Here is a 14,209-nt window from a genome sequence, read left to right as displayed (position 1 = left end):
ATGTGATAGAAGCTGGCTGTCATATTTTATCGTTGCTGCTATCAGCACATGATCGCCACTCAGTGGCGAGTTTGCTGTCATGTATACTGACAGCGCCTCCTCTATAAGTGGACTATGCCTGTCAGCTCTTCTTCTCCTCGCCGTCTTTCGTCACGTGATCTGCTCTGGTCTTCCACAACGCGAGGGCGCTGCGTACGGAGGGTACCTCGATTGCCGCAGAAGCCGGAAAGTAGCTCACGTGAACATCGTTTTTACAACTTTTCGAGGTGAGTATGAGTACTAGGTACATGATGCGTTTAGATATCCTTGTGGTAGTGCTGTCGAGAGTGTAAATAACAAATTTAGTAGCGTTAAACTGAGAAGAAAGGCTCAAATCGAGCCGTCGGCATCGTCGTCTGGTAGTCGCATTGTTCCCGATTCTGTTTTCCACAATCCACACGAGCCTAGCCGTTTCTTGTCGCTCTTTTACCTCCTTGCAGAGCATTAAGCTGTTGAACGAATATTACAGGCGCTAAACATTTTTGCAATTTCATTTTCAGGTAGAGTGGTTATGGCATATTGCTGTGTGCCGCTGTGCAAATCGGACGGGAAAAGACCGATTCCTGGAGAGAAAACCACGTTTCACGAAATACCTGTGCTACAGGACATTCGGGAGAAATGGTTGGCTGCTACCAAACGGGACGATTGGTCACCAAACTCAACGTCGAACTACTCCAAAGTGTGCAGCAAACATTTTCATGCATCAGACTTCCTTGAAGGCAAGAGGAGACGGCTTAAGAAGGATGCGGTCCCATCTATATTCAGTGACTTCCCATCTTACCTCCAACCGAAAGTCACGAAGGAAAGAAGTGTTGCCAGCATTAGGAAGAGGACATGTGCACCTGTTTCTGCCATACCACGGAAAAGGGTGCGTCGTGAAGCTGAGCCACCACAGGAAGCAGGAGGGACCTCAACCGAACTGCACGGTGAGGGTACCACAGACGACCTCCAAGCAAGTCCACGCAAAGAGTGCCCAAACCGCAATGAAGGCACAGAAAGTACTGACACTGAAGGAAGAGCAGAAGTGTTCTGTAAAGGGAACCCACCACCGTTGGCAGCGGCAGTGTCAACCAGTGACCAATCAACCCAGGCAGATATACGCAATGTACGGTACACCACCTCGCTGGAGCACCGCAGGTTAGCTCGCAAGACTAGGGATATGAGAAAGCAGATCGAACGACTACGGAGCACAGTGGACAGCTATAAAGTGGAACTGAAGAAACTACATGAAGATCAAGATGTAGAAACCTTCCGCTACATCAGAAGCAAAGCTGCAGACAATGACACTCAGGCAATGTTCCTCATGGACCAAGTGAGAAACTTCAAGAAAAAAAGCCCCAGGTGGTCGGAGGACACACTCAGACATTGCATTATACTCAGGCACCTTTCAACGAAGTCCTATGAACACATTAGGAGTGATGGGCTGCTCAAGTTACCATCCAGGAACACTCTACAAAACTACATCGGCAGAGCGAGTGGTGAAACTGGATTCAGCGCTTTAGTAAAAACTCGCCTGGAAGCAGAGCTTCAGAACTTGGGAAATAATCAGTCTAGGACATGTTCACTTGTCATAGACGAAATGCAAATTAAGCAGAAACTGCAGTACAATAAGCAACAGGATGCCTTTGTAGGGCAGGTGGATTATGTCCCTCTGAATTCAGACACAAAAGAGCCAGTACTCGCTAACTCCCTGCTCTGCTTTCTACTGTGTGGCCTCAGTGTCTCATTTCGGATACCTGTTGCATATTTCGTTACAAAAGGCCTGAAAGGTGACGAACTCTCTCAACTCGTGCTTTTTGTCCTGGAGAAAGTTGAAAGCATTGGGTTTCGGGTGCTCAGGATTGTGACTGATAACCACCGCGTAAACGTGAACGCAATGAAAATATTGTGCCGTGGGGACCTCACGCATCGCATTGCACACCCAGCTGACTCACAGAGAGCTCTTTTTCTCAGCTTTGATTACTGTCATATTCTCAAGAACCTTCGGTCCCAGTTCCTAGATCGTGATATAGGCAAGGACAACGAAGTGTCATCTTCCTATTTGAAGAGACTGTATGAATTGCAGAAGGAAGCATCAATCAAAGCAGTCAAGTTCCTGAGCCGGAAGCATGTGTACCCGAATAATATAGAAAAAATGAATGTAAAGCGAGCTGTACAGTTGTTCTCTCCGGACGTCACAGCTGCACTCAAATTTCTGAAAGGCCAGGCTGGCCACACATGCAATCCAATGTATGCAAGTTCAGGACCCACGATACTTTTCATGGAGACATTGTACCGTTGGTTTATCCTGCATGATACGAGCAATTGTACACAGTACATTCACCAAAGGTTTCCAGATGTGCGCCACTATGACAACTCTGAGGATAGCAGACTTGAATGGTTGGAATCCACATTCACCGCGTACCTGTCCAAGTTAAAGGAAGCAACAAAGCCGACTCAGTTCTTCACCAAGGAAACATATGAGGCATTGCTCATGACGACGCATTCAACGGTTGCCTGTGTGAGGCATTTGCTGCAGGAAGAAAAGTTTGGATTTGTGTTGACAAGGAAGTTCAGCAGTGATGCAGTTGAATCACTGTTTGGTGCACTGAGGCGATCCCAAGGGTGCAACGACCAAATGAACGTGAAGTCCACGTTACATGCACTAGAGCGAATCCTGAAGACTGGAATTGTCAGTGCATCACAGCATAGCAACGTGTCGCACACGGTTTCATCAAACTCCAACATAGTTGTCACAAATGTTGCGCATCAAGCACCAACAACGTCACCCTTCAACATTCCTTCTGAAGCAGAGTACATCCTGCAAAGACTGAGTGAGCCAAGGCAAGAGTGTCTGCCCAGCCTACAACTGTCTGCCACAACCCATGTCGGAGGTTTTATTGCCCGTGTCGTCGTCGAGAAAGTTCATTGCGAGAACTGTTGCCAGCTGGTGCTAAAAGCCAAGTCCAATCAGGCTTCTCAGGGTCTCACAATGCATCAGGACCGAGGAGGACTCCTGTACCCTTCTGATGACCTTGTTTACCTCCTCTGCATCTTGAGGCAATTTGCTGAGGCTGTGCTCTCCAGCAAGCCCAAACCCACGCGGCCACTAAGCACCCTGCTGCACTTCGCAGTGCCTGCAGTCTCTGAATGTCCCCTGCTAAAGTGCTCAGCGAACACCAAGGAACACAGGCACGAGCTTGTACAGTTGATCTGCACAAAGTTTTTCAGGCCGCTCCTTACAAATCATGCATTCCATGTAACAGACAGGAATTATGCAGCAAAAGCTTTTTTCAGGAAGCCTCTATCAAGAAAATACCTGAGGCTGAACTAAATGCTGACCTTATTGAAACACTGAGGCATACACTTGGTACAGCCTTCAAAGTTTCAATTATATGTTCAGACTACCTTTCAGTGTGCTTTGTGTTGCGGGTCTCTTACCGTTTCATTTGTATACTTATTGCTTACTTCCATACTTATTGCTTATTTTCACACATCCTGTGTCATGTACCTGTTCTTTTATACGTGTAATTACATCGTACGTGTAATAAAATTTTAATTACAGCAAATTACGTGTAACAAAATTTTGTTAAAATGTATTGCGCCCATTAATCCGGGATCCATGGAGTTTAGCATCTTGCACGCAGTGAGCACCTCGGGCGCCGGTTCGCTTTCCCCACATTCATTGGGGCAACATTGCATCAGAGAGCCTCCTGTTACTTTCGCAGTCAGCTGACATCCTCATACTGCAAAGAACCTCCATCGAACATTCAGGAACAACCATCATTGCTGCGAACTCAGAAGTCCGGCGATAAGCGGACGTGCTTTCCTTCCGCGCCGCGTCCCTCCGTTCATGGCGCCCTCTTGTGGCCACGTGCGACATCGCGTGCGACGCTCTCCTCCTATGCTGCGCGGCGCAAGCTGACAGGCATAGTCCACTTATAGAGGAGGCGCTGATACTGAGGATATGCGACAGTGGCGGCCACTGTCATGTATACTCAGTCTGATTATGTTACCGTGATTACTTAATATCGCGAAGCAAAGCAAGCGACTAGCAGCATGACCAGCAACAAGAAACATGACCATCTGGAACCAGGCGAAGCCACAAGCGCCTCGGGGACGCGCGGGTGCACAAAAGAGGACGCACATCTTGACAGAAGTTTTACGAAAGTGGAAACAGATGACATTGCATGTTATCATCAGCATAGCTACAATGCAACTAGTATGTACGCACATATGTCGCTACCGCGTTCACAATCAGGCAGCCGACGCGTCACCATGCCAACCACGCGCGCCGGGAATCCGTCGCATGCGGTTGGAAGAGCTCTGCTCGCGTTCCGCGCGGTTCGGCAGAGGCAACGCTGGCCCATTTCGGTTGTAAAATACGCTCCATGCGGTTAGCGCCTAAGCCTTCTGGGATGTACCCGGGCTCGAATCCCGGTGCTGGCTGTGCTGTGTGGCGTTTTCATCAGACGCTTTCAGACACATGTCGGCACAGCTCCCCTAGAAGTCGGCCCAGGACGCAAATTCAGTTCCCCCAGGGCGTCGGTCGTGACGTTGCCCACGTATGTGAGGCCGATAACGGCGAGCTCTTTCACCAGCATCACCACTATCTTAGCGTAGCACATATTTTACTCATGCAGCCTCTGTAGTGTGCTTACTGCCCCTGACAGCGGTTTATCCAGAAGCCCAAGCATGAGGGGGTGTTGGAAAAAAATTTGCGGAGGTAGGGAGTGCACAGGTAAAAAGTTAGGGGTGTGTCACCAAACATTTGTGTTGAGGGTGCAGGGGTCACGGTCAATCACGCGTCACAGGGGTCAATCACTGGTCCTCGACTTGTCATACTTTATGGCCCGAAAGAGGTAACAGAAATCCATGAGAAAGAGCGTACCTGTTGGGATTAGCGTCCTCAGGAGCTTCATTATTATAGCCAGTATAGGGAATGCACACTGTAAATGAGATCCCCTTACAATACATTTATTTCTTGCTCAAGAGTCTCATCAGTGTCACTCCTTCTCACCTTTCCTGAATTGAAATACCGTACTTTCAATCCTTTCCACATTTCTATCTTTCCAGACGGGGACAAGACTCTGCTCTATCATTCTGCGATAGATTAGAAGACGATGATAAGCGCGGACGCAAGACCGAAGGCAGGGTGGAACAGCAGGCTAATTTTCTTGTTATATCTTGGTTTCGTCACTGATCGTCCTCTCCCATTTCGAAGCCAATCAAATCTTCCTTGTCACATGAAGAGAAAAATCTGAACTGTACTTTAAGTAAATTTTATCTAGACACTACTTTCATCCGACCTCATTTCACCACATGCACAGCTGACGCTGAGTTTGGCATTACACGAGTCGTAACTGTCCTTTTTTTTTTTTTTTTTTCAATAAAACGATGTGCTGTTCTCATGAGGCAAGCTGGAAACCTAAAAAGCAGATTCCATTTGACGAGTCTCTCGTGAACATTGAACCCCCGTGCTGTTGGCACTGCATGCGACGGTGAAACAGACAGAACGCATGTAATAAAGGTTAATAAAGGACACGTTCTGGACATGGGATGGTTTAGTGACGCACATATCACTGAAGGAAAATGGAGGTGGCAAGTGCTCGGTCTTCTTACACTCATAATGCCTTCCGCATTTGTCGTCGCTGTTCTCTCACGTGTGACGTCATGCGTGCCTGACAGTAATGCATAGTTTGGAGCAGGCTCATTCGTAAACACAGCAAAACCGCGATCCTCAACGATGTTGTAAGGGCCAGTTCTCACTTGGCGACGCCCGACGCAGCGTCGTGCTCTCGAGCGGGCGGCGGAAACAGACGCACAGCCGGAGTCAGCGAGGAGAGACGTTGAGCCAAAAAAACTGCCCTGCCGAAATTCTTTCACGACGTCAGCGAGAGCTGCCGAGAACGACAGCTGGCGACCAATTAGGTGACAGAAAGGCCACGCCTCCTGATTTGTCGTCTGGTGTGGACGACAGAATGCCACTGTGCTGGGAACATGAAAATCGTGCGTGCTGACGGGGCAGCAGCAATGCGCCTCTACTTCCGCCGCCCGCTCACGACGTCGCGCCGGGCGTTGCCAAGTGAGAACTGGCCCTAAGGCTGTGATCATCGCGCGTGACTGCTTCCACGACGTTCGCGCTTCTTTCATTTGATACCAAAAATCTGCGCGTGTGTTCGAGATGCTCGTGTTGGCTGTGCATGAAGTGGCACTGTGAACAGGAGTGTTCAGCTCTGCACCAACAAAATTTCGATACTTAACCGGTACTTTACCACACTGTAGGCCTCATACGAATGCTCAGAGTTCATTGGCAACCCACAAATCCGCAACCGTGCTGAAGACACATAAAGCATAACGTGATTTCACTAGGGCAGACTTTAAAATGGCGGCTGCACACAACGACACAACATGTGCACTAGCTTCAGTTTGAGTTAACGAACGTGCAGTGACACATTTGCAGGTGAGGATACCTCGGACCCGTTACTCGCGCGTCGCTTTGCAGCTGTTTTACTATACGTGTTTGTTGCCCTTACCACACCGTACAAATTCGAGAGCGCAGATCGCAACATCTTTATAATGCGATATGATATTTGAAGAAAATCGAATGGTCAAGCTTTTATAGATATCCGAAAATTTTGAATAGAAAATTTTCTAATATAAAGTTTTCCAATGGAATTCGAATGAAATATAGAGCACATATTCGATTTGTAGCTGAAATGTCCAATATGCGCACACCTCGAATTTGTATGGCTTTATGCCCCATGAACGCGCGCTTGTAAAGTTGCAGGTTGTGTGCTCTGCCTCAAATTTGCAGAACAGACAATGTTTCCGTATAGCTGCTCGGTCCATGCTGTGTCTGAATTCTGCTAGATGGAGGTGGCACTGGTGTGACACCTCAAGTTCGTGCTGTGTGTGAACACTGCACGACAGAGGCCACACGTTTCTGACTGCTTGCCCATGTGTGTCTGCTTGCGATGCTGCAGGTTCAGCAAGAGCTCAACTCTGCAGGGCAGACATCGTGCTCGTACAGCTTCTCATCCATGTTGGCTCGCTTATCACACTGTAGGTGCCCACCATGGTTGAGCTCAGCAGCGCAGGCATTTCTACTTGGATGGCTTCTCCCCCAGGTGTGTCCGCTTGTGACACTGTAAGGACCTCCGCTGGCTGAACTCCGCAGGGCAGACGTCGCACTTGAATGGCTTCTCGCCCATGTGCGTCAACTTGTGACGCTGCAGCTGATCACTACGCCTGAACTCTGCAGGACAATGATCGCACTTGTATGGCTTCTCACCCGTATGTGTCCGCCTGTGATTCTGCAGCAGATCACTCCGCCTGAACTCTGCAGGACAATGATCGCACTTGTATGGCTTCTCACCTGTATGTGTCTGTTTGTGATATTGCAGCCGATCATTCCGAATGAACTCTGCAGGACAAAGATCGCACTTGTATGGCTTCTCTCCCGTGTGTGTCCGCTTGTGAACCTGTAGATGCTGGACATGCCTGAACTTCGCAGGGCAGACATCACACTTGTATGGTTTCTCCCCAGAGTGTGTCCGCTTGTGAACCAGTAGACGCATATTCCGATTGAATGCTGCAGGACACATATCGCACTTGAATGACTTTGCACCTGCGTGTACCCACTTGTGATCCCATAGAGCTCTGCTCCGGCTGAACTCTGCAGGACAGATATCGCATTTGAAAGGCTTCTCGCCCGTGTGTGCCCATTTGTGGTCCCGCAGAAGTCCGCTGCGGCTGAACGCCGCAGGGCAGACATCACACTTGTACGGCTTCTCCCCAGTGTGTGTCCGCTTGTGCTCCTGTAGACCTCCGCGCCGGTTGAACTTTGCGGGGCAGACATCGCATTTGAATGGCTTCGCGCCAGTGTGTGACAGTTTGTGGCTCCACAGAAGCCCACTCCGTCTGAACTCTGCAGAACAGATATCACACTTGTATGGCTTCTCCCCAGTGTGTGTCCGCTTGTGATCCTGTAGAAGCATGCTCCAGTTGAACTCCGCGGGGCAGACATCGCATTTGAATGGCTTCTCGTCCGTGTGCGTCCGCTTGTGATCCCGCAGATTTTTGCTCCACCTGTACTCTGCAGGGCAGACATCACACTTGTATGGCTTCTCACCCGTGTGTCTCCGCTGGTGCTGCTTTAGGTGCCCATTGCGGGTGAACTCTGCGTGGCAGACATCGCACTTGTATGGCTTCTCCCCAGTGTGTGTCCGCTTGTGAACCAGTAGACTGTTACTACGACTAAACTCTGCAGGACATATATCACACTTATGTGACTTCTTGCCCACGTGTGTCTCCTTGTGACGCCTCAGGGAGTTGCTACGGCTGTACTCTGCAGGACAGAGATGGCACTTGTATGGCTTCTCACTGGTGTCTGTGTTATGCTGCTGCAGATGCGTGCTCTCTCTTGAACCTGAAAATTCAGAAATCAGACAATAAGAAGCCGACCAGTCCGGGAACACTTCTGCTTCACAATGTTTGATAAAAGAGATGGCACCACACCTTAGCACGCTGTTCGCATCCGACCCCTCATATAGTCCCCATTGTACTTGCTGCACGAACGGCTGCAAGGTACACTATAGCACTTTTCAAATGCGTGTTTCAAATGCGTGTTAACACCCATTCTCTAATTCGATCTTCATATAGTTCGATATCAACTTATGAGTTACTGTCAAGGTCCATAATGGAAGTTCACTGCACTATCAAAGCCACTCCTTGAACGATTACCATTTTTCCGTTAAAATTCTCGTCCACATTTCCAGTGAAAGAATGACGCATGTGCAGCCATAAGCTATTTGTATAGTATTTACTTTGTGCCATAGGAGAAGGGCGACACAAACCAATAATAAATGGTTTTTCAAGCGTTGTAACATCACACTGTTCCCAGATATTGCTGTAACATCGTCCCAAGATACTGTGAGCCAATATCTGCAACTAGCTGGTGCAGGAATGACGGAAGAAAACCAGCGCATCGAAACTAATTCAAAGGACAATTTTGGTATCTCACAGTGCATGATCTTACATGCTGGAGAGTTTCTGCTGTGTCAGGAATATGCTTCCGCAAATGTTTTTATATGCTACAGGTACAGGAGGGGATTTGTGCTACAAATGTGCATGCATTTTTTCTTTCTTTTTTGCTTCAAAGACTGCCTCTGGTTCGTGAAAACTATCAAACGACTGCGGAGCTGTAACGAGGCAGCAACTGATAGTGCAGAGGGCAGCCATAGGATTGATAGTGTTACTGATGGCGGTACCAATAGTACTGAATGGAGGTATGAGAGCTGCCGATATTTCAAACTCTTCCCAGAGATATACGTATTTACGCCGAGGTATATTTGTATTATATATATATACAGTGGTGCCTCGTTAATATGGACACTTTCGTTCCTCGCTAAAATTGTCCATAAAGTGAATCGTCCATAATAACAAATCGTCCAATATTTAATTAATTTATAACGAAAAAAACTCAGTAATCAGTGCTTGCTTGTACGCATACCTCCTGGTGTTCAAAGTCGACAGCATTTCAGCAATTTTGGTTGCTTGAGACCTGTCCCCGTTATCTTCGAAGAACTGGAGCGCTGTTTTGAGACCTGCTCGAGCTATGTGATCTGTCCTCGACTATGACCTTGGGAGAAACTGAAGTCACATAAAGTCCCCGTGCTTTTTATAACAGCTATGACGTCATGATGCCCATTCCAGAAACATCCCCTACTGCTAGCCTCCCTTTGATATTTTAGGTGTCTTCAGTGACAAAGGGCGAAATTTCGAAGAAGGCTGCATCACCCTTTTGTGTTCTCGTAAGGGTTGTTACCCTGGAAGGGTGGCACAATATCCCCCAGAATTCAGCAGAGACAAAGGAAAGAAGAAATTTTGAACAAGGGCTCGTCATCCGATTCTCCTAGGGGTTGTCGTTCTGAGAACATGTCCATAATAATGAGGCAAAAATACATAGGGTCCTATGGAATTAGTACCAGTTTGTGCTGTCCATTGTCCGAAAAGCGGAGTTCCATATTACCGAGACACAAATACATGGCAGAAGTTTCGTTCCGGGGAAAAACTGTCCATAATTCGCATCATCCATATTAACGGGGGTCATATTAACAAGGCACGCCTGTATATATATATATATATATATATTAGGGCTGTGCGAGTTTCAAAATTTCCAAGTTCGAGTCGAGTTCGAGTAGTTGGCGTTCCATTAAATGATGGGTAATGTGTAGAAGCAGGAAGGTAGAAAATTTCAAGATGCTTTAGCGCCGCTTTTTGGCCAACTTCCCCTTAAAAATGTTCTTTTGTGCTACAGTTGACAACAAAAAATGAAATGAATGAATGATTATAAGAGCTTTATAAAAAAATGTGCCACCTAAGGACAACATTGCTAAATGAATATTACAACCATAAAACATTTACAAGTTATGGGTAGGAAAACTGGTCTTTCTACAATGGGCGGTTTAACACTTTCCTTACCGCCACAAAAAATAGCCATTTTTGGGTGGTTTTACAAATATATTTTTCGTGGCTGACAGTATCATTTCAAAGTATGTTGCTATATGGGAAAATGTACCAAATCAAAGACCTATCTAATGATGTAAGTTTCATAAACAAAGCTATCCATGTATTTCCAAAATTGATTTTGGGACACCAGAGGATTGCAGACAGCAGAAACCCTTATGAATAGACACCTGTAGCTTGAACAAAAATATCAACGTACAAGTTCTAAAATATACAAAATGTGGCAACCTTTGTCAGAAATAATATCTGAAAATAGCAACCCTCTGGATCACGAAGTTCATGAGTTGTGGAAAATAACGTGAACACTGCATGTCGTCCATGTAACTGAGTGACAGAGTTCATTGAAGGAGTAAAACGGAAATTAACATCGTAATTTCTGCTGAAAACATTAGTTTCAGGCTTAACTTTCCTGTTGTACCACATATTATGCATTACCTGCTACCGCAGTAATGATGTATGTCTTGTGCTGCTGCCCTTCCCACATCGTGTATATATTTTTAAAGTGCTTAGAATGTATAGCCTACCTAGCACGTTTACTCATGCAGTGTGGTGACGTGGAACTAAACCCAGGCCCTATGACCAAATCGCAGGAAGAACAACTGTCACGTACACTTGACATGTTAACAAATCTTAGCAAAAACATAGATACACTTATGACCGACATGAAGTCCTTGCAGTCCAATCAAAAAAACACTGATAATGCTTTCTCAGTACTTTCCAGTAAACTGACAACCGTTGAAAGCGAGATCGCAGCCATGAAAACCACCCAGTCAACTCTTGTTGACACCATCCAAGCCGATCTTTCTGACATTCGTTCCTCCTGTTCGAATACTGTTGCCCGTGTTGAGTCACTTACTGCCCACATTAACGACCTAGAAGATAGATCTCGCCGATCGAATGCTGTATTTTATGGCATACCCGACACCCCCAACGAGTCACGGGCAGAAAGTGAGTCAAAGGTGATCGAAACCTGTCATGATAAACTCGGCATCACGTCCAACCCTGCAGACTTCGAGCGTGTTCATCGCCTAGGAAAATTCAACAACACTAGCCCCCGCCCTATTATTGTAAAGTTCTGCTCTTTTAAACTAAAAGATCAAGTCGTCACTTCTGCCTCCAAGCTCAAAGGCTCATCAATAAAAATCGCAAATGACTTTTCGGCAGCCACTCGCTTAGCTCGCCGCCGCCTTGTTGAATATGGAAAGTTACAATCATGCCCACTTAAACTGCGTCATGATAGGTTACTGATTGGGAGCAGGACATTTGTGTTCGAGCCTCTGTCTAACAATGTAAAAGAACTCCTATAACTAGCCTCGCAAAGTTCACCTGCAACCGCTCTCTCACCGCCCCATCCAATTTTACCGTCCCCCACAGGTCCACCTCGTCCTTCTATATCAGTGCTCTACACTAACATAAGAAGTATTGTGCCAAAGCTTGACCACCTACAAGCCCTTGTTCACACCATGTCTTGTGACGTATTATCATTAACCGAAACCTGGTTGTCCTCTGCTATCTCCGACAATGAGCTATCCAGACCACTCCAGGGGTACCGCTTATTTCGCAGAGACAGGGCGTATCAGCGAGGGGGAGGTGTCATGGTATGTGCCAAAGAGAACCTTTTCCCATCACTCGTTGACATTTCTTCGTCGTTGGAAGCCATATGGATCACGCTAGATAACGTTTTCCCGCCAGTTCTTATCGGTACTTGCTACAGGCCTCCAGATTCTGAACCGAAAAGCTTTCCTGTCGCCTTACAGTCAATGTTGACTGTCAGGGCTAGGTTTCGGTCACACCGCATTTTCTTAAATGGAGACTTCAACTACCCTTCCATTGACTGGACCCGCCTTACTTGTAACGGTCATTAACTCATCAGCGACTCACGAGACTTCGTTGAAGTATGCCAAACCTTTAATCTGTCACAAATGGTCGAGGACCCCACCAGAGTTGCATCAAACACTGAATCCCTCTTGGACCTTGTGCTCACAACACACCCTGATGATACATCTCAGTTATCAGTATTCGATGGCCTTAGCGACCACCAAAACAATTTTATTTAATATATCTTCTTATCGCCCTTTGTCACATAAACACAGCATTAAAACTAATTAGTGCCTATAATAGAGCCAACTTTTCTGCTATAAACAGCGGCCTGACTTCTCTGTACAACACATATTTTCTTAATCAGTACACATCTCGCTCAGTTGAGGAAAACTGGGCTTTGTTCAGGGATACACTTCGTCACCTCGAGGAGTTATATGTGCCTAAAGTCCGCATTAAGTGTTTCTCTCATGCACCTTGGTTCACAAAACGTCTCGGCAAGCTGCTAAACAAGAAAAAACGCCTGTTTAGAACGGCTAGACAAAGTAAAACTACTCAAGCTTGGTCTAAGTACTCAGAAGCCAACCGTGAATATACATCAGAATTAAAGTTTGCAAAGCATAGATACTTTAACATTGATTTGCCTTCTTTACTAGTAAACAACCCCAGGAAATTTTGGAATTGTTTGAAACGTCCCAAAGAAAGTTCAATTAGCCTTAAAAACGAATCAGGTGCTTTCATTCCACCCGAGCATTGTGCCTCCGCTTTTGCTAACTTCTTCTCGTCAGTTTTCTCCACACGTTGCTCAGGTATCCATCCCAGCATGTCGTCAAAGAACTATGCTCCTATGACCAGCATAACCATCACGCCCAACGGAATTGCTAAGGTCATTGACTCTTTAAAACTCTCCACGAGCGGTGGGGCAGACTCCATTATTGCTAAAATCCTCTCTGGTACAAAGAACATCTCGAGCATCATTTTGTCCTGCACATTTACTCAATCATTAAACGTAAGGGACCCTGCCTGCGGACTGGAAGCTAGCAAGGGTCATTCCTATCCACAAGTCCGATGACTGGTCATCCCCAAGTAACTATCGTCCTATATCCTTAACTAGCATTCCATGTAAGGTCCTCGAGCACATACTTTACTCACACATAGTTAACTTCCTTGAGAGCAACAACTTCTTCCCCTATCAGCACGGCTTTCGCAAGCATCTGTCTTAGAAGCGTATACGAAGAGGGGAGTCAAGTCCTGTAGATCACATAAACAAAATATAGAAACCGACACTGAAGATTTTTGTTTAAGTTTAATTTGTACAAGCTTTCGCGTGGAGGTCCACGCTTCCTCAGGTACAAAGTGAAGTGGTGACACACATAAGTATATATAGTATAGCCATATACACGACTAAACATACTGCTGTACAAAGAAAGGGAAGGGGAAGGAGATATGGTGCCACATGTCTGTGTACAATGAATAGCTGGGCAGACGGATGCCCAGCTATTCATTGTACACAGACATAATAAATGAATTAAATGAAGTCATCTGAAAATATTCCTTTGGTGGTGCTCTGTGCGAACTTATTTCTTCTGTGTATTAATACGGCGCCGTCTGAATCTTCAAGACCTTCAAGAATATATATATATATACACATACATATATTCGGGTTCGGGACTCACATAACGTGTCAAAAAATTATTAAAAATCTACACGTCTGAAAATTACGGGGTCAACGGTATAAACCTGTACCAGAGAAACGTCATCATGACATTGGTAGACAGACGGAAACCGAAACAGATTGGAAGGGGAAAGCTGGGTTCCACGAATTGGCACTTGTTTGCTGACT

At 46.3% G+C, this 14,209-nt stretch overlaps 2 protein-coding genes across 5 annotated transcripts in view; one reads left to right on the top strand and one right to left on the bottom strand.

The window, feature by feature from the left end:
* The first annotated feature begins 550 nt into the window (after nt 1-550).
* Nucleotides 551-3,352, top strand: LOC135393663 (uncharacterized). Its single transcript, XM_064623986.1, has one exon. It carries the CDS (start codon nt 551-553, stop codon nt 3,350-3,352), a length of 2,802 nt encoding a protein of 933 aa, XP_064480056.1.
* A 1,497-nt stretch (nt 3,353-4,849) lies between these two features.
* LOC135378970 (zinc finger protein 883-like) overlaps nt 4,850-14,209 on the bottom strand; it is a 28,154-nt gene continuing 18,794 nt past the window's right edge. For 3 of the 4 annotated variants that reach the window (XM_064612170.1, XM_064612173.1, XM_064612171.1), the window contains one exon: nt 4,850-8,449. In XM_064612170.1, the coding sequence (XP_064468240.1) occupies nt 7,125-8,449 (1,325 nt within the window). In that variant the 3' untranslated portion in view covers nt 4,850-7,124. The remainder of the gene's footprint in view (nt 8,450-14,209) is intronic. The other variant, XM_064612172.1, reaches the window with a different exon arrangement.

This window comes from Ornithodoros turicata, chromosome 1, assembly GCF_037126465.1.
Source record: "Ornithodoros turicata isolate Travis chromosome 1, ASM3712646v1, whole genome shotgun sequence".
Taxonomy (NCBI): Eukaryota; Metazoa; Arthropoda; class Arachnida; order Ixodida; family Argasidae; genus Ornithodoros; species Ornithodoros turicata.
Note: the sequence above shows the minus strand (reverse complement) of the source record. Positions and strands in the feature narration are given on the sequence as shown.